The 20646-nt window shown below is 49.4% G+C and overlaps 1 protein-coding gene across 4 annotated transcripts in view; it reads right to left on the bottom strand.

Annotated features, from left to right (window-relative positions):
* Window positions 1-20646, bottom strand: part of GRIK1 (glutamate ionotropic receptor kainate type subunit 1) — a 97870-nt gene that overhangs the window by 1739 nt on the left and 75485 nt on the right. Inside the window, exons 12-16 of one of the 4 annotated variants that reach the window (XM_030948107.1) lie at window positions 19678-19796; window positions 15152-15369; window positions 10945-11170; window positions 6576-6826; window positions 4420-4585 (exon numbers count right to left, since the gene is read on the bottom strand). In XM_030948107.1, the coding sequence (XP_030803967.1) occupies window positions 4436-4585; window positions 6576-6826; window positions 10945-11170; window positions 15152-15369; window positions 19678-19796 (964 nt within the window). In that variant the 3' untranslated portion in view covers window positions 4420-4435. Of the gene's footprint in view, window positions 1-4419; window positions 4586-6575; window positions 6827-10944; window positions 11171-15151; window positions 15370-19089; window positions 19184-19677; window positions 19797-20646 lie in introns of those variants that run through there. The other 3 variants (XM_030948099.1, XM_030948114.1, XM_030948123.1) reach the window with 3 other exon arrangements.

Here is a 20646-nt window from a genome sequence, read left to right as displayed (position 1 = left end):
AGAGAGATGAATGGCTTGGAAAGAAAGAAGAGATCTTCATTCTTCCCACCATCACAACATTAACAAAGACATCTGGGGTAAGTGGAAACATATTTTAAAATTCACAGCTGGAATAATTATGTATAACAGAAAGAAACATAAGTAGCCTTTAAGTGGAAGTATCTGGCTTTGCAAAAAAACGCCACAAGAATTGTTCTGTGCAAATATACATGAATAGATGATTTATATATAAAATCGAGTGATGGCAGCAGGGGGAAACAAAGCTTTAAGCTTTAACCTTATAAATAAATAAAGTGTGTGACTGGGTCTGCAGCGAGCTCCTGTGCTCAGTGTGGGGGTGAATTTTGGGTCCTGTGTGTGCCATCTCGAGCTGTGGGCTGGGCTCCACACAGCTGAGATCCCAGATCCACAGCCCAACATTCTCCTTCCCTGAGGTGCTTCATTTTTGTTCATCTACGATTCCGAGGTCAATTAAACTCCCGTTAATTGGTGCCGCTGCCCTGAGTCAATGGGCGCAGCCAGGGCGGTGCATGCTGTCCTTTCAAAAGGCAGCCGTGGTGGGCAGGCCTCTGCTGCTGCAATTGTCATTTAAATACCCTCCCTTTGTGGATGTAAACCGGTGAACCCAGCGCTCCTTCCCCCTGGAGCAGCAGGAGGAGCAGGTATGCTCCCGACCCTTCCTGTGTGCTCCAAGCTTTCCTGGAGAGCAGCACCGCTCATCCCCAAACTAATGAACCCAAAGGCTCTGAGTCTGTGGTCTCAGCTTTAACTGGTTTTAAAGTCTGGATTACAAAGTGAATCCAGAGCTTCGTGGTAACTAGGGTACTATTAACCCTTTGTAGGACGGATCAGTTTTATTTGTATTTTCCTTCCCTGCGTTTCTCACTAGCTTCCTAATGTGTTGTATTAAATCCCAGCCATTGCTCTCTGCAGAGCGCAGACAGGGATGATTTCTGCAGGTGAAAGAGTGCATTTTACTGCCTTGTTAATAGGCTGGTACTTTAATTTTCCAAAGGGATTCCCATTACTCAGACTGTGCAATAACCACAACGCCTTTCACATTCATCTCCACAAAACACCCCCCTGAAGTTCATTTTGCATGTGCAGACAGATACACAGAACATATTGTGGGGAGGTTTTAATATCTGATCTGTAGAGTGCCCAATGGCTCCACTTCCAACTGCTTTGAATTTTAAAATAATTATTATCAGGAAGACTCCAAGGTATTCTTAGGAAAAGTGGTGCACAGCCTCAGCCAGAAGGGTGTGGGGTTTATAGGAAAGCCATGGACAAGGAACACGCCCCAAGACCTCTGAGCCCAAGTCCTCTGAGGAGCACCTGCAAAGCAGCCTTCAAAAAGGGGGTGTTGATATTAAAATTGGATTAAAAAGGGAAATATACTGATCTTTTGTCTCATATTCAGGTGGCCAGACTGAATTGCTTTAAAATCCCCTTTTTTCCCATGCTGGTCAGTCCACTGCTGAGGTCTGCCCAGAACCAGAGCAGAGTGGGCACAGATCAATCTCTTTTACAACTTCATGATGAATTTAACATTTTGCTTTCAGACAGCTTAACTTTCTCTTTCTGGCAGCGTCAAAATGCTGCCGGCCATGGCATGTAAAAGGAAATGTCATCCTTTAAAAACAGACTAGGTTCTGCTCTCTCTGTGATGTGGGACTCTTTCTCTGCGCCCTTCGGTCATGTCAGCAGCTGCTAAAGCTTAGTCATGAAGCTCCCAAATCCTTCCTTACACTCCCATGCAGAGGTCTGTGCTAAGCTTTAGGAGAATTACAGACTCAGAATGAAAAAACAAACAAACAAACAAATAAATAAATAAATAGCATAAAATGAAGTAGAAACAACGAAAAAAAAAAAGAGTTCTAGTCAGGATTTATCAATCTGTTGCTTCTGCTGCTGGGCTACCACTGAGGACAAGGCATTTTATTAATACTTTGCAAAACCAACCAAATAACAATAAAAAAGCCACCCAAACCTCTGAGTGTGGTGGAAGTGCTGATAACTGTGAAAATCTAAGGATGTGGGGCAGATTTCCTTCTGAGAAGAATGGAAGAAGCCCTGAGTAGCTCAGGGACAGAGGAGGAAGTGCAGAAGTCAGGATTTTTCTCCTGCACCCATAGCTGGGACACTGACCTGTGCCTTGTGCTGAAAGAAAATTGATTTATTTTCGCACAGAAGGAAAAATATCAGAAATAGTTTCTTTTAGTGAGCAAATTGCTGCTGGGACACATTGAGTATTCTGTCACACAGGTGGCATGAGGAGAGGCATATTCTGGTGGCATGAGGAGATCCCCAAATTAACTCCTTTAACCTGCCAGAGTCTATTGAGCAGTGACTGTCAAAACAGTGTGACAGTAACCCAGGGATTAATTTAACTCTTCCCCGCTTACAGAAACTGTTCCTTTGTGCTCTGTTCACAAGGAAAATCAGAAAAGCTGCTTGCTGGTCTCCCACATCACCTGAGCAGTGATGGTTTTTGATAACTGTTTCTGCAGCTAGGGATGAGGCTCTGTCGGGGATAGCAGGAGCTGCTTTGGCATTCCCCCAGGGAGCTGCTGCCAGCCTGTGGGGCTGTGTGTGGGACAGCTAAACCCAGGGAACGATGCTGTCACTGCCAGCGGGGCTGTGGGACTGACAGCTGGGACAATGTTTACCCAGCAAGTGACAGAAACACTCTGGATCCGGCACTAATCTAAGGAACAATTACAAAACCCATCCAAGCTGCAGCCCAGAGGATTTCTTGCGTGGAGCAATGATGGAGATAAACACATTAGGCATCTTCCTTCTCCTCTGAGACCTGAGAGGAGCTGAATTTAATTAGTTTTAAGTCTCTTCTACTGGGAAGCTGCAAATAAAAAGTGTTTTCTTAAATCAGGTATTCAGAGGACCTAATTCAGGTCTTTGCTGGTGAGAGGGAGCATTTTATGGAGAGCCAAAGCTTTCAAGGCCCCATTCAAACAAGTCAAGAGACCATTCTGAGCAAGGCAATTTCTTGCAGCATCTGGAGTGCAGCATAAACTCCCACCCTGGGATGGGCAGGGGAGAATTGGAGCAGCTGAGCTGGGAGCAGCAGAGCTTTGTCACAAAGCACTCCAGCCTGCTGCCAGCAGCACTAGCACTGGGACAGGGCTCAGAGAGATCACAGGGCACTGCTCGCTCTGCCTGTCCTCAGCAGCAGGTACACGGACACCATTCAAGGGGGAGCACTTTGGGTGTGAAGGAATCCCCTCCAGCAAGGGCCCGGGCTGCACAGGGGGCAGAAATGGCCCCAGGAGAACAGAGCAGTAGCTTGTCTGATGAGCAGGAGCTCCACTGGGCAGGAAAACATAAAATAGGGCTGAGGGGAGGGAGATTGAGCTGGTGACACTGATGGGAATATGGGATACAATGGAATACAGGTAAAAGGGCTTGGGAACACTGGGGTTTGCCACAGTTGATGACATCCCTCGAGCTGGCATTTCTGTGCACTTTGTGCATCTCAAATGGTTGACATATGTTTTCTGGTGGCAAAACCACATGCAGTCCATTGTCCCCTGCCCTGTCAGCCCCCGACTGGCTGAGGGCTGGAGGAAATGCAAGTGTTGTCCTCCCAGGGTGTAAAACACACCCAGTGCCAGCCTCCTGCACAGAACATGCCACCAGGGTGCAATATGCAAAGCAATGCCAGGGCTTTGCTGTCGGCATAAACTGATGCCCGACTTCCCCACAAAGGAGTTTCTCTGTTGCAAATGAACCTCGTAAATTGCTCATACAAGACAATGGAGTTGCTCTATTAATGGTCTGTGTGGGTGTTGCCTGAGGGTGCTGCTGTTGAATATGTCCTTAATGGTTACATGACATAAAATTTAACTGATGGATCTGATTTTGTGCTATGATAGTTACTAGGAGGCTTTGAGTAATGCATTTTAAATGGAGGAATTAAAATTCATTAAATATTGACACAGGGCATAAGAGATGCCAGCTCACCATCTCTGGCAGCTCGTAACAGGGGTTCAGGCAGTTAATGGAGCCCTGCAGGGTGTTTGGGAGGTTCCTGAATTCAGAGGTTCCTGAATTCAGAGCTGCCTGGCCCACTTGCAGCAGAAACCAGGCTGGATGTTCCTCCCTGCTGTCAGTAACGAGGCTGCCACTGTTCAGCTCGGGTCGGGGAGGAGATGAAAAGGAGGGAAATCATTTTTCTTACCTGAAGCAGGCGAATTACGCCAGGAAATGACAAGGTGACAATTGCACATGAGGGGCTGTGATAATTCTGAGAGGCTAGCACGCTCTGCCGAGCTCCCTGCTGGGGGTGTAATTATTTCCCGTGACACCATTTAAACTGCCCCATTTCGGGCTTTGGCGATTCGCTCTAGATCAGCTCACCCCCTGCGTTAACCCTGCGTGAGGCTCTCCCGGACACACCTTGCTCCTCTCCTGACTACACCGTGTGGATCGAGGGCTGCGTTCGGATCCCTCGCTCCTCCCGGATTAACTTGCCACAGTCTAACTCCGTGGATAAGGTGGTGCCAGAGGTGGAGTTGGACGGGTGGGGTTGCTTACACTGCAGTCCGTAAAAGAAACAAAAGGCCTTGCATGCAAGAGAAGAGAAATGGAGAAAGTAAATAAATGAACGAAGCAAAACTGAAAACAAGCATGAGAATGATTCAAAAGCCATTTAAATCAAAAGAGACTCAACTCATGGGAACAGAAAAGTCACAGATTGTGTTCAACAATGCTTTGGATTAGCTTAGTGATAACACACCCTGCACAGCATTTCCCATCTAAGCTGCTTATCTCACCAGGGGAAAGAGAAAACAATCCCAGAGAAACCAGAGAGAAACACTGGAATCGCTGGTATTGTGCTCTCCGTGAAATTGCTTCTGGAAAAGATGTGCCACATTAACTCACTTGATGATTTTAATTATTAAGCAGCACCTTGCTGAGCAGCAGCAGCGCAGGTGCAGGAATGGGGGTGTGCACACGTGTGTGCAACCCCGAATTCTGTTACTCACCCCACTTATTGCTCAGTAAATTAACACCCATGGCCTAAAGATTTAGGTCTGCTTTAGTCCTGGCTTCAGGGAGGCAGCGCCTTGCACAGACTCCTGCAAAGTTTCCAGGCTGTTCTGCACCGTGTTAGCACTTAAACTAAACATTTTAATTATACTAAATATTTTAATTAGCTGCAACTGTTCTCCAAAATGTATTTGAGTAAACGATCTCCCGAGACAGGAACAAAACAAAGATACCAATACATTTTTTATGCATTTTATGCTAAAACGGGCTAAAGTACTAATTAGAAAGCTGCAATATGTGCAAATACATTAATCCTTTATCTCTGCCTTATCCCAAACCAGGGACCCTTTGATTGGCATGTCCTGGGGTTGCTCCATGAGCTGCATCTGTTTTTTGCGGACAGTGACACTGCTTTTGATGCAAACTGCACCTCCCAGAGCGAGCTCAAAATGTTCCTTTCTCCCCTCACTCATCCCTGCTGCCCTCGGGGAGGGTCCTTGCCTCAACAGCCACTCCTGGCCTTCATGTCACCACCCTTGTAGGATAACACCTTGGATGGGGAGGGGGAAATCCCCCATGGAAAAGCCTTTCCCACCTTAAAGTGCAAAGGGAACATAACCCTCTTCAAGGTGGATGCCTCACATCTGGGAGCCTGGAGTGACGAAATGGGAACCTTTGGGGATGCAGGGTCACCCCCTGGTCCTGCAGGTGGGGCCCCCTTGTCCCTTGGGAAAGTCCTGCTGGAGAGAAAACGAGCCAAACAGGGCCAGAGCAAGGTCCAGGACAGAGCAGGACAAACTGCCCCGGGGCAGGAGGGGCTGGCTGACAGCTTAGGAACACTGCCAGCTCCTGCCCAGCCCTGCCTCTTTCACAGGGCTGGTGGCTCTATAAAGGGTTTTAAGGATTGATCCCTTCTCACAGAGTGCTCTAATGCTCAAGGTGTGATTTACACACAGCATTTACTTCGTTTTCCTCTGCCCTTTTAAATTGCTCATTACACTTCAGTGGAGCTATTACCAGAACTACTTTGGCTCCACAATCTTTACAGTGGCATCCATCACCTCTCAGTAGATCTCCCTGCTTTGAAGTGCATCCTTCAGCACAAGTGGTAAACCCCTGGCTTTGAAAAAAGATGCTTTCTAGAGCAAGAGGAAAATTACTTTTGGGATTTGGATGTGCTTTCCTATGTTGCTCAAGCAGCTTGTGATAATGCCATATAAAATACCCAACAGCCCTGTTGTTTTATTCCTTTCTAATGTAATTTATGCTGGAAGTCCTGAAGTTCAGGCAGAAAGTGTTTGAGAAATTAATTGCCCTTGTTCTGCACTGCCCTGCTAAGCAGCACTAATTGGACTGTGGGTGAGGCACTTCCCTGTCGTTATTAATAAATTATTTGTCATTAGAGCCAGGGCTGCCTGGCGAGAGCTCAGCAGCGGGAAATGCACGCTCCATCTCGGAGGTGTGTGCTGCAGAGCCCCGCCGTGGTCACTCACCTGCTCGATGGAGCAGGGCAGGTTCACTCACTCACCTGCTCGATGGAGCACGTGGGGTCACTCACTCACCTGCTCGATGTCGCTGTTCTTGCGCGACTTGTAGATGAACTCGCCGATGGCCACGAACACGGAGAGCACCAGCCCCGCCGCCAGCACGATGAAGATGCCCCCGATGTTCTCCACCCCGAGGGCGCTGGCTTCCTTGCTGTCCTCCTCGGGGCAGCCGTTGCCTCGCCACCACTTCTCCTTCATCATGTGCAGCTTGCCCTCCTCCTGCAGCTGCAGGATGGCGATGGTGATCTTGTCCCTGTACGGGGACCCTGCAAGGGGACAGCGAGGCCTGGCAGTGCCTGGCAGCGAAGCCTGGCAGTGCCACCATCTGAGGCAGCAGCCTCCCTTGTCACAGGGGGGATTATTCCAGCTGGAAAGGGGAATCTCTGTGGGTGTCTGCCCTGGGGACTGGGAAGCAGAAGGCTGCACTGGTGCAGTTATTTGAGAATTCATGATAATTTCAGGGTCTCCTAGTGAGGTTTATTTAAGCCTCTGCAGTGGGTTTTCTTGCCAAGGCATTCCTCCACATCATATTTGAATATTGCTGTGAGCACACATTGAGAATTTCCGCTTTGCATCCCTTCTATTCACTTCAGCATCTGTTGGCTTTTCCTGCTGCCTGTAAATGAGGGCTGCCTCAGAGGAGTCCACAGCCACTCAGACACTTTCCCTTCTCATTTACACTCACAGTTCCACCTCAGCTACCTACAGCTTGTGAGAACACTGTGTGGACAAGTCCTTTTCATTTTGATTTGGAGCAATAGCGGCCCTGCAAGCTGAAAATAGGAACAATTTCATGCTTTTGCTTTGTAGGCCACCGTTTGCTAAATGATGTGTGTGCAGGCTCTGCAGCTTTATGGGCCTGGGCAGTGTCTGGCAAGGAGTGGGGTCACACTGGGTGGCTCAGTCTACTTAGATTTGCTCTCACACTGCTCAGCCTCTCCATCTTCCAAAATGCTGCAGCCTGTGTTTGTGAGAGAGACTTCTTTGTGGGACTAGGATTTTGTGATAGCAAGGAGGGGGAGCTTGCAAGAATGGTTCTGTGATTCTGTGAGATGCTGTTTGGCTCCAAAGGCACATGTGTGCTCCCAAATCCTGCCATGCTGGACTCCCTACAGCTGGAAACATTTTGAGTCTGGGCTGAAATGCAAAGCTGAAAACCCTGCAGCTATTTCTTTCCCCTTTCCCCTCCTTTAGCAGCACATTAATAAGACTTGGAAGGACAGGACACTGGGGAATGGCTTCCCACTGCCAGAGGGCAGGATTAGGTGGGATATTGGAAAGAAATTCTTTCCGGTGAGGGTGGGCAGCCCTGGCACAGGGTGCCCAGAGAAGCTGTGGCTGCCCCTGGATCCCTGGAAGTGTCTAAGGCCAGGTTGGACAGGGTTTGAAGCAATCTGGGACAGTGGAAGGTGTCCCTGCCCATGGCAGGGGTGATACTGGGGGGGCTTCAAAGTCCCTCCCAGTCCAGGCAGTTCTGTGATTCTCAGATTTTCTTCAACCTCTATTTCTCCAAAGTTTTATTTTGCTGCATGTCAAAAGTGCTGCAAACTGAACTCCATCAAGGCAAACCAAGCTTCAAGGCAGATTGTGTGCCAGAATTGAAGGGATCACGTGGGACTTCAGACAAATCTCACTGAGGCACCACTCCTTGTGCACTGAAATAGCCTTGGAAATTCGGCGTCACAGCTTCAGTTTTGCTCCTTATTTTGCCGTGTAGGACATTGTTAAAAACTCTTGTCCCATGGATGCATGTCCCCCTCTCTGCTCTCCATTTCCTTCATCCTCCAGCCTGTCTGAGGAGAACAGCGTGAGGAACATTGCAGCTCCTCTCAGCTGTGACTCCTTAGTGTCACTGTGCCAGCACTCAGCTGCTGCTGGGGCAGAGCACTGCCAGCCCTGGGCCATGCTGTGCCCACAGCTGCCAGGAGACATGTGTCACACTATCCCAAATCCATCTGGGAAGGCAGAGACCAGCACTGCTGGAGGCTGCCAGCTCTGAGAGGAAAACGTGCCCGCTGTAAGAATGATGATTTGTGTGCTTGCTGTTAAAGACACAAAAATAACAGCACAGAAAACAGGCCAGAAACACCTCCAAAAACTGGCTTTGCACAGAGGAGTGAATTATTACCCCTGAAAACAGCAGTGCCTCGCAGAAGAGAGAGCAGAATTGTTCGTGCCTTGTCCCCTGCAATGTGTAAGGCTGCAGGACTCATCCATTTCCCCTGTCTGGAAGGACACGGCTGGGAGCTAAAGTGGAGCAGCCAGAGTCACAGCACAGGACTTGTGGGGCTGTTCATTCTTTCTGGTGTTGTTTATGTTGCCATCAGGATTACCACAATTCATCTGGAGGGTAACAGGCACCTCCAGATTTCTGCACTGGCTTTTAGAGTTTGTCAAGAGTGCCTGGAGAGCTGCACTGGTGATGGTTTATTGGTGAGCTCTACCACCACCCACAAATCAATCTCCACACCTCTTTAAATATTCAGCACATTACTTATGGCCTCTGAGCTGTTAACAAACCTCTTAGGCCAAGAAATACATTTATCTACTTTCTTAGCAGTCTCCTAAGGAACTGGGAAGAGCTTTAGTGTTAGAATTACCTGCATCAGCCTGGCACTGATCCTGGAGTTAAACCTGCCCTGACACATCACAGAATCCCAGAATCATTGGGGGTGGAAGAGAACTGAGAGCACCGAGTCCAGCCTGTGCCCAGTGCCCACCTTGTCCCCAGCCCAGAGCTCTGAGTGCCACGCCCAGGGATGGGCACTCCAAACCTCCATGGGCAGCCCCTGCCAAGGCCTGAGCACCCTTTCCATGGAGAAATTCCTCCTGATGCCTAAAACTGCTGTATTTTACTTGCAGAAGAGGCTCTGATAAAATAAAACATTTCCTGGATTCAAGAATTCTCAAATTCTCCCTGTTTCTTCAGGAGCCATGAGGTGCTGTCCAGCTCCCTCCCTGGAAATTGTGGAGTCACAGGCCCCGTGGTTTTACATTCCCCTACAGTTAAGCCCTGCTGAAGATCTGGTGTTAAGGGTCACAGACAACCCTTTTTAATTTATTTTTTCCACACAGCCTCTGCAATCAATACTCTTGAATGCTCTGAGAGAAATAACAGAGCCTTGGGGGTCCCTCTGAATAGTGGCAGGTTTATCTTGTTTATGAAATCAGTTGTTTATGAGATGCTTAATGATGCTGGATTATTCCACAGTGCTTGGGGATATCTATTCCCCTGAATTTTGCAGGTTTTTCTTAACAAAAAAGTAAAGGTTCACTTCTCATACAAGAAACATCTTATAAATATATTTCACAGCTGCATTTCCAATGGCTGCACTGTCTCTGAGGATTGCCATCTGTTCCAATTATTCCTTCATTGTTCTTGGTTTAAAGTGTGGCAGTTTTATAACCGCAAGGAAACTCTTGCCATGAGTTTGTCATTCTTGTGGGTTTTAGCTTTTGTATCACTTTTCTCAGGGTGCCAGGGCTGTTCTCACATAGCCAGTGGTAAAATATACTTGGGATGTCGTGTCTGTGACAATCTGTCTGTGGGGCTCAGCACCACAAAGAATGACAGTTCCAAGTGCAGAGGTGTTTCTCCCATATTTATATCTGCTCTGTCAAGCAATGGATGAACCAATCCCCGGCTGGACAGGGCTTGGAGCAACCTGGGATAGTGGCAGGTGTCCATGTCATGGCAGGAGGTGTCACTTTGAGATTCTTTCCAAGCCAAACCCTTCTGTGGCTCCATAATTCTATGAACACAGGACAAAACCTGGCTTCCCAGTCCCAATTATGCACAAGTGCACAGCACAAACATCTGACACAATTTTTAATGCTGTACAATCAGAAGACCTTAGAAAGGGTACTGGACATGCTAGAAAAGGACTGCCAGAGAGTTCAGAGAAACTGGGAGTCTTAAAGCTCTGCATTAAAGGAGATGACTTTCTGATTTATTTCATGACCTCAGCGCAACACTGAAGAACAGCGAGGGTCAGCTGCAAGGTTCTGCATCAGGGAGATGCAGGGTTTTGAGTAAGCAGTTTTCTTTGGGGCACATACAGAATCCCAGAATGGTTTGGGTGGAAAGAGACCTTAAAGCTCTTCCAGTCAGTTGGGCAGGGACACCTTCCACTGTCCCAGGTTGCTTCAAGCCCCACCCAGCCTGGCCTTGGACACTTCCAGGGATGGGACAGCCACAGATAATCTAGGCATCCTGTGCCAGGGCCTCAGCACCCCCCCAGGGAGGAATTCCTTCCCAATGTCCCATCTAGCCCTGGTTTTGTCAGTGTGCATCCATTCTCACGTTATTCTGTCCTGTTTCTGAGATGCCAGGAGTGAATGGTTTGCCTCAGGGGACACTGCTCTGTACCCCCCAGCCCCTTACCAATGGGGGTGCCCACGCCATAGCCCTTGGAGTCGATGAGGCCCCCGATCTGGGTGAGGTTGCAGTTCCTCTGGGTCACGTACTCGATGCTGGTGGACTCCATCAGCAGGGCGTAGTCGGTGGTGAGCACGCGCTGGATGCCCTCGTCGTTGTTCTTCACCAGCGCCGTCTGCTGCCGGCTGCTCATGAACGCCCACATCTTCTCGTACGTCGAGATTTTGGATTTCTGCCGGGGAAAAGGAGGCACAGAGTCACACCAGCACCCCAAGTGCCCTTGCCAGGTGCTCCTCAGCCTCCCCAGCCTCAATGGCGGTACCACGCCTGGAGTGACAGGGAATTGGTGGCAGGGTTTCCTTCCAGCAGCACTCCCCTCTTACTGGGCTTTATGCTGAGGAATCTCTTCTTGTTTCCCACTTTCTTTGCAGTGCCAGGAATGTAATCACTGGCCTGGCTGTGAAGTGCTCTGGAGTTTCCTGGGCCCATGCTGCTCCATGGATGGCAGCATGAAGGCAGCTGACCCAGTGCAGCTGGGCACTGCTGGCCTGGGACATTGCTGTCCTGGGACACAGCTGTCCCGGGACACTGCTGTCATTTGCTGTCCTGGGACACTGCTGTCCTGGGACATTGCTGTCCTGGGACACTCTGCTCCCGCCTGTTGGGGCACACCCACTGCTCCAAGAGCCTGGTGATGAACAAAGAATTCTTCTGCCCCTGTCTGTTCATATCACTTGCCTGAAGTCATGTGCTTCAGGGATAAAGTCTGAGGAACAGGCAAATAAACTCCTGCTTTGTGCTCCCCGTTGCAATCAGACTTGAGGACGTGATCCTTTTGCCACAGGGGTTAAGGGCAGCCTCTCCTCAGTCTCTCAAGGCCTGTCTCTGGTTTACAGCCATCTCAGCTGATTCCAGGTTCAGTTTTAAACACCAGCTTCAGGGGGATTTCTGTGAGAAGTTGATTTTCTGGTTCTTTGAGCTTTAAATGTTAATATGCCTTACCTATAAATTCAGTATCTGTGAATGTCACCTGAATTCTAGCTCAGTTTGGTGAGCCACAGGATATCACTAAACTCTGAAGGTGGTTAAGTGGCTCTCCACAAGTATTTACCATTTTTATGGTCCAGTTTGGAATATTTTTGAAATTGATGCTATGTTTATGCACTAGACTGAGCCTGACAGTGAATTTAGTAGTGGAAGAATGTATTCCTTTTTCAGAAGAGTTTGTAAGAAAGATCTTGGCTTCTCAACTTGCCAGCTCCCAATTTTTTTCCTCAGGATGGATCCTGTGCCAAATTTTGGCCTTTGAATTTTCATTAATTTCAGTGGAAACACATCTGCACTTTAGAAGGTAGGAGCTGGCACAAGCTGCAACATAGGACTAAGATCTCCTATGATGGAGGGGCAAGAAAGCAGTGGAAGATTTATGGTCATGCTGGGAACAGCGCAGGACAGCAGTCCAGAGAAATAAATATGTATGACTGCTTGTGGACGGGGAACATCTGGCCTTCAGCTGGACTTGTCCCACATTTGGCCATTCCCACAGATGGGTATGACCCTTCCCAGGGCACCCAGCCCTGTGCCTCACTCCTCAGGGTGTGCTTGCTGCTGCCGCAGCGATCCCTCCTTTCCCTGTCCCTGCCCCCAGCGCTTCAGCACTCCCGGGGACTGGACAGCTCCCGGGAAACAGGCAGAGGCTGGGATGTCGCGGCAGAGGTTCTGTGACTGTGCTGTACCCTGGGAGGAGAGCGGGAGTGGAGTAACTGCTGCCTGAGCTCCCTCCTGCTGCCCGAATTCCCTCCTGCTGCCTGAATTCCCTCCTCCTGCCTGAACTCCCTCCTGCTGCCCGAATTCCCTCCTGCTGCCTGAATTCCCTCCTCCTGCCTGAACTCCCTCCTGCTGCCCGAATTCCCTTCTGCTGCCTGAACTCCCTCCTGCTGCCCGAATTCCCTTCTGCTGCCTGAACTCCCTCCTGCTGCCTTCTCTCAGTTCCCAAGCCTCTCCCTGGGGTGTGTTTGTTTAGCTCAAGGAGTAGATGCACCATTTCACAGTCTGAGGAAGGCAAAGTCAGAGCTTTCCTCTGCTGACACAAGTAGCTGGTTTTGTACAGAGAGCTGCTCCCGGATTTTTTATTTCAGGTTTTGGGCAGACAAAGAAATCCTAATCTTGTGAGGGTCTGGAGGTGCTTCCATAATAAAAAAACCCACAGAAGTGTGGTACACTGCATTTCTCATGCATTTTCACTGTGTCACCATCCCTCTGCCAGGGAATCCATCCCCAGTTTCTGTACTGTCCTTCCTCTGTGCTTCTATGCACATGTATTTCAGGCACAAGTAAGCTGGCACATGTAGTGCATAAATATTTAACCACCTTGTCTGAAGGTTTTCTTTTAGAAGCTCACATGCTTTAAAGCCTACATATTTCTGCCTGCAGGATTAATGGTGCAAAAAGAAATCAGTGTAAAACTAAAAACAGCTCTAGGAAATTTGTTCTGAGCTTCTCATGTACAGCTCCAGGATCTATTTCCTCTAAAAATGCAGGGATGCAACAGGATTTGAAGTTTTGTCTCTGAAGCTAAATTTGACTTCAGAATATCAATGGCAGTGAGCTTCTTTGGGCATGAAAGAGCCAGAGGAGAATCCAGAGCTTGCTTTGCTGGAATTTCTCCAGGTGGGTTTCCATCTCAGTGGAAATGTCAGCTCATCATTTCAGGAGCTCACTATAGCAAAATGCTGTAGTTGGTGTTTTCCTTTCAGCAAGGAAACATCTCTGTTCAGCCACGGCAGAGCCTTGACGGGGCAGTTCACCCCTGGCAGCACCAGCAGGGACAGACTACGCAGAATCCCTGAATCCTGGCATGGTTGGGGTTGGAAGGGACCTCTAGAGATCACCCAGTCCAACCCCCTACCAAGGCAGGGTTTCCTGGAGCAGGTGGCACAGGAATTTTTGATTTTTGATGTTTTGGGATGTCCCGAGAGAGGGAGAGATCTCATGTCACAGATGTTGTTCTGCCGCACTGCTTCCCCCAGAGTCTCCTCCCCTCCTGAGGCTCTGTGTGTGACTCCATGAGCACCATCCTCAGACACCACAGGGAAAGCCTGATCCGGGCTCATCCTGAGCCTGGCTGACACTGCTGAGGGAGCTGCTATGTAATTCTGACTGCCACAGGATCTTTGTGCATGTATTCTGTATTTATAGCTTGTTGGCTTTTACACCGACATTTTATGAGATTATCCATTTGGTCTGTAATTAATACTAATAATTAAGAAAAAGGAAAAAGACATAATTATCACAGTTGTCTACCACACAATTAGCCACAGAAAACTCTTCGCTTGCAGATGTGTTCAGGTGTGTGTGTGGCTCCTGTATTGATAGTCTGGGTAATATGACCATGGAGCATTAAAAAAAGGGACAAACAATCTTGCATTTTCCTGTGGAATTACCACGGTGCAAATGTGGCTTTCAGAAGGGGAAGCAGACTTTTCCAGCTGCTTTTTAATGAAGTGGCTGGGAGGAAATAGCATCCCAGCTGGAGGAGAATATCCCCATATCCATGCCCTTGCTCCCATCAGAGGCAGATGGGTTTACCCCTCGCTGCACTCCACTGCCAGGCTGGTTTTCCACATGTCCTGGGGGAAACCTGCTGGGTTTTACATTCCTGGTGCTGAAGGATCCCCTGAGGCTGAAGTACCTGCTGTATTTACCTTCTCCAGTCTCTCAGGATGCTGTGGTTGTGGCTGTGGGTGAATTATTTATTTACCCACCCCTCCAATCCCTCAGGATGCTGCGGCCCTGGCTCTGGGTACCTGGTGTATTTATCTTCTCTAATCCCTCAGGATGCTGTGGCTCTGGCTCTGGGTAACTGGTGTATTTATCTTCTCCTCTAATCCCTCAGGATGCTGTGGCCCTGGTTATGGGTGAATGATGCAATTCCCTACCCCTGCAAATCCTGGGGATGCTGTGGCCCTGGTTTTGGGTGAATGCTGCATTTCCCTGTCCCTGCAATCTCTCAGGATGCTGCGGCCCTGGTTGTGGGTGAATGCTGCATTTCCCTGTCCCTGCAATCTCTCAGGATGCTGCGGCCCTGGTTGTGGGTGAATGCTGCATTTCCCTGTCCCTGCGATCCCCGGGGATGCTGCGGCTCCGCCTCCCGGCCCCGCTGGAGCGCCGGGAGCGGCTCCGGCCCCGCGGCTGCGGCCCCGGGCTGCCTTACCTTGAAGAAGGTCATGGTGGATCCGTCCCTGACAGCCCCGTACTCTATCTTGGTTTGCTTGGCCAGGTCATCTGCCGAGTCGATGGGAGATTCCATCCTTTCCACAGTCAGGAAGGCAGCCAGGTTGGCAGTATAGGATGAGATTATGATTAAGGTGAAAAACCACCATATTCCTCCAACTATTCTGGTGGAAAGAGCTTTGGGCATCAGCTCTGATCCTGTTACAACACCATCAAAACAATCACATTAAAATGAGGCTTTCCTGATACCACAGCCTGGTTGTAGGCACAGAATGCTTTTATGAGCTGTAGCATGATAAAATGATTTCAACAATAATCTCACAGATGCACAGCTGACATTTATAATGGTAACACACTGGGAAGGGGATGTGTGCCATGATACATGACAAATGGAATTATCCTTGGGTCTAAGCCCTTTACCTCTCTGAGCTAACCAGCCTTGTGATATTAATCTTGTACATCCCCAGCAAGCTACTCTGGTATTTCTGTTTGCTTCTGGAGCCCCTTTGTGCCCGTACACTGCAATCAATTTTGTAACCAGAGCTCTTTAGCAAACGCTTTTCTGCTCACAGCTGCCTGGCAGAAATACCTCACAGGAGGAGCCTGCCCCGTGCATCCTATTGACACATCTCAGCACCAACAGGGAGATCAATGCAGCTCCAGTCACCTCCACTGAGCCTCAGTTCAGCCCCCACAAAACCTCTTCTAGCAACGTGTGCTTCACATTTGAGAAACCAGAGGGTCCGTGGGCACATCCCTGGGATCCTCAGGGCGATGCAAAGCTTTGGACAGTGAATTTAGCACATTATTCTGAACAGGTTTGAGCAGCTCTCTGCCTTTGCCATAAATCCCCACAGAGCAGCACATGTTACCTGCACTGCAATGGTTTCCAGGCACTCAGATAACCTCTATTTCGGCCACAGAGATTCTCAGGTTTCTAAGCATTCTGAGGCAAATTTTCTGCTCTTTAACTGGGGGGCCGTTCCCTCTGTGCATAATGTGGGATTTGAGGATCTGGTTCAGCAAAGCCACCTGAGTAATTTAACTTCAAAGTAAGGTTTTTGCATCATTATTTTGCTGATGAGGGATGGACTTAAGAAAATCCTTAAGAGCCTGTGAACAGAGTGCTCAGGGCTAAAGCTTTTGTTTTGACAAACGTTTTTCTATTACTGGAAAAACATGCTGACATATTATATCTCCTCAGCTATTCACTGAGTTCTGCAAGAAATTTCAACATTGCAGAGAACATTTTCAGACTTTGCAAAAACTCTGAATGTGACTTTTGGGGCAGAGACCGAAAGGGTAAAACCTTCCCCACCAACCAGCAAACAGATTGGAGCTGTATTTGTAAACACAGAGCTGTGTCTCTTAAAGGTCAGAGCTAAGCTTAGCCCAAGGGTTGGAGTGTGTTGACAGAACTGCCAAACAGCGAGAGCAGTCTGAAGGCAAAAACTCTCACTTGAAATTTTCCAGGCCAAATGGAGGTGTTTCCAGAGCTGTAGCTCTGCCTCGGTTTGTGTTTGAGTTTCTGCTGTACTTTCTTGCTTTACTGATTGGATTTTTTTTTTGTTTTAATACAATGGAATATTTCCTTGTAGCTCTCTATTTCTAAACTGGGGTTGAACTGCAGAAGCTGTGCTCATTCAGGTCATCCTGAAGGGATTCTTGCTTTTAAGCTTAGGCAGCCATACAAACAGAATTGCTGCACTTGGCCCCTGATGCTGTGCACACACCTGGAACGTGCCAGCGCTGCTCAGGAGAGGATGGAGAATCCCTGTGTGCTGCACTTGTGGGGTGAGAAGCCAAACCTCCTGTGATTTCCTGCAGCAAAACATGGTTTGTGGGAAAGAACACACTCAGTTCCCACCCTGGTAATCCTGCCCTGAGTGACTGCTCTGGTGAGGTGAGAGCAAACCCTGCTCCTGGCTGAGCTGAGTGGGGCAGCATCTCGTTTTTCCCATGGTTATTCCAGGGTTCACCTTTCCAAGTGCCTCGGTTCAGCAAAAAGCATTGGTTTATCCTAGAATAATAGAGTGGCCTGGGCTGGAAGGGACCTTGAAGATCACCCGGTGCCACCCCTGCCATGGCTTCCCACTGTCCCAGGCTGCTCCAAACCCTGTCCAGCCTGGCCTTGGACATTCCAGGGATCCAGGGGCAGCCACAGGGCCCTGTGCCAGGGCCTCCCCATCCTCACAGGGAGGAATTCCTTCTTGATACCAAATCTAAACCTACTCTGTCAGTCTGAGTCCATTCCCTGTGTCCTGTCCCTGCAGGCCTTGTCCCCAGTCCCTCTGCAGCTCTCCTGGAGCCCCTTCAGGCCCTGCAAGGGCTCTGAGCTCTCCCTGGAGCCTTCTCCTCTCCAGGTGAGCACCCCCAGCTCTGCCAGCCTGGCTGCAGCCCTGCAGCAGCTCTGGAGCCTCCTCTGGGCTCTCTGCAGCAGCTCCAGGTGCTGCTGCTGTGTCCCCAGGGCTGCAGGTGGGCTCTCACCTGGGCACAGGGGCAGAATTCCCCCTCCTGCTGTCCAGGCTGGGGAATCAGCCCAGATCTGCTGCATCCCCCCCTGCTCCACCTGGGCACTCCCTGCTCCTGCCTGCCCCGCTCCTGGCTGAGCTGAGCTCTGAGGCACAGCTCTCCTTTCTGACAGTGACAGCTTCCCTGGATGGATTGGATGAAATGTGCCCTGTTTGGATGCTTTCGGAGGATGCAAACACATCTGAGACTTCCAGGGAAAAACAGGGGAAGCAGCATCTAAATCAAAATGTTGCCAGCAAGACTCGGGGGCAGAGACAATACTTGCTGAAGTCTCTCTAGTGCCTTTTTATGGCAGACATGACAGCCAATCCTGATCCAGACTTTGCTCACGCTCTGTAGAAAAGAGAAAGTCTGATCATCACATTTTAAAATTTAATCACAAGTGGCTTCCAGTCAAGCATAACGAGCAGCTGCTGCCAAGGAGGAGGAGTGCAACGCTAGACCCAGACTTCCACCACCGCTCCCATCATGTCCAAACTCTTCACGTGACCATGAGGCACAGACAATCACACCACAAGTTTGCACATGGAAACATTTGTGTTGCCTTACAAATGTTTTCTTTTGCCTTTCTTTCTTTTTCTCTCTTTCTTTTGTTTTGTTTTGAATCTCGTTAAAAGACAAGCAGAGTCTGGTTGGGGCTGACTGTCATGTACCCAAGGTAGTGGTAACGAGCAGACACTGCATCCCACAGTTTGCTGTGGATGATGGTAAACTCCAAAAAAGGCAGGACAGGAAACACAAAATCCTGGGGCACTTTCACACACAGGGCAACCACAGTTAGATACACACACCTGCCTGATACTGTAAAACCTCAGCCTGCGTTTTACTGACAAATTGGAGGGAAAACAAAACAAAAAAGCTCCAAAACAAAGCAGAAATGCTCTTCTTTCATCCAACCTCCTTCAAAGCAACTTCTGTGGGGAAGCTCTGTATCCTCTCAATACAATAATGCACCACTAAAAGCAAGTGCCTCTTAGGTAAATACAAACTTTATTCTCTACCACATCTAGGAAAAAATCCTCTTTATTTTTAATTTTTTTTACTCATGTCTATTAAAGAGGAAAGAATAAACTGTACCTGTATGAATGCAGAGATGGTTTTACATTCCTCACTTAAATGCTTAGGAATTTAATACCAAGGTACTGCTGGGCTTTGCCTTTTTGGTTGTCGTGGGATGGGGTCTTTTTTGTTCAGCTTTGATTCAACTTGAAATGTTTGTCAGAAAACATTTTCTCTCTTTTCAGTGGACCCCAGTTTTGGTGAAAAGTGATTTAATTGGAAACTTTGGAACATAAATGCCATAAACAAATGTGTTTAGTTCATAGATCTATTTGACTTCCCACATGGAGTAAGCTTCAGTGCCCATTCTTGGCATCTGAATAAAATGTCAGCTGTTCCCAAAATCATCAGTAACAGGGGCTTGTGACCAGGTTAAGTTAAGGCTTCTAGGGTTGGATGATTTACAGGATAGGGCTCATACCTGCAGAAAAGCCATAGAAAACCAGGGTTTGGTGTTGGTTTTAAACAACATGTTTGACAAGTGCCTACAAACTCAACAACCCTTCTGGAGAAAGAGCATCTTTCCCTGTTTGGCAGCTGGAACAGTTCTTCTAGGGCAGCTAAGGCTGTTTGTGTTGGGATGGAGCCCAACATTTTCCTGTTGTCAAACCTCTAATACCAATAAACTCAACTTCAGCACAAGGCACTTCATATCCCTCTTGCAATTAAATTCCATTCCAGCTGCACAATTCCCATGCTCCCCTTTCTCTCAGATGCTCGCCCTCCTTCCTCCTGGCCTGGGCTGCAGAGTTCCCCAGTGGCAGTGGCCCTTGGCTTCCCTCCCCTGTGCTACCCTGCGTGTGTGAGATCAGGTTTTACAGTACATGCTGCGTTTACAGAGGGTGGAGTTTACCAGCACAGAAGCCCTTGAGCAGACTGTGGGACGTGTGCGAGAACGAAGTGTAACCGGTGTACCTTGCTGCATGAGAGCTCCAACTCCAAACCAGAAACTATTTAGTAAAGTAAAATTGTTTTCCACCACATCTGAGTCTGGGTTGCACGGGTGGGGGTTATACCACTCGTATGGTGTAAACCTGTGGCAGTCAACAGAAACAGTCTGTAAACATCGAGCAGAGGACACACAGCAAACCTGCTGAGCAGCGCGCCCCGGCACGGCACCACGCAGGCAACGGGCACGGGAGAGCCTGGCACGGGGGCTGACCCAGGCCAAAGGAGAGCTTGGCATGAAGGGTGTCCTGGGACATGGGCACTGCCCCGTGCCAAAGGAGAGCTTGGCATGTAGGGTGTCCCCAGACATCAGCACGGACCCGTGCCAAAGGAGAGCTTGGCATGAAGGGCATCCCTGGACATCAGGACTGCCCTGTGCCAAAGGGGATCTGGGCATGAAGGGTGTCCTGGGACACTGGCACTGCCCTGTGCCAGGTGAGGATCAGCTGTGGAGCGATGGATGGCACGCTGCTGGGCCTGGCATGGGGCTGCTGCTCCTGTCCTCCCTGCCGCGGCCCCACAGCTCCCTGCCCCACTCACAGGGCACTGCTGGGAGCCATGGGCTGCTCCTGGGGTGCACTTTGGGAATAAGGAAGGAGCAGCAGCCCTGTCAGGGCAGCACCCCTCACTGCTGGTGTGTGCTGGACGTGCTGTCCCTGCAGCAGCACTGCCCAGCATTCCCAGAGTCACGGGCTGTTCTGAGCTGGCAGGGACCCAGCAGGAGCATGGAGGCCCCCTCTGGAGCAGGTGCCATTCAGGACCAGCCCCACAGGCTGGGCATTCAGAGCACCCTGCTCTCCCCAGCTTGGGAGGCAGCTCCCCACGGCACAGGGACACGGGATGGGCACTGCCGGAATGGAGCTGCACAGGCATCCCTGGAAGAGCTCTGGGCTGAGCACACAGCCAGCAGGAGCACCCCGAGGACTGCTCCTCCTC

The sequence above is a fragment of the Camarhynchus parvulus genome, chromosome 1 (assembly GCF_901933205.1).
Source record: "Camarhynchus parvulus chromosome 1, STF_HiC, whole genome shotgun sequence".
Lineage (NCBI taxonomy): Eukaryota > Metazoa > Chordata > Aves > Passeriformes > Thraupidae > Camarhynchus > Camarhynchus parvulus.
This window is presented reverse-complemented; position numbering and strand designations above follow the sequence as displayed.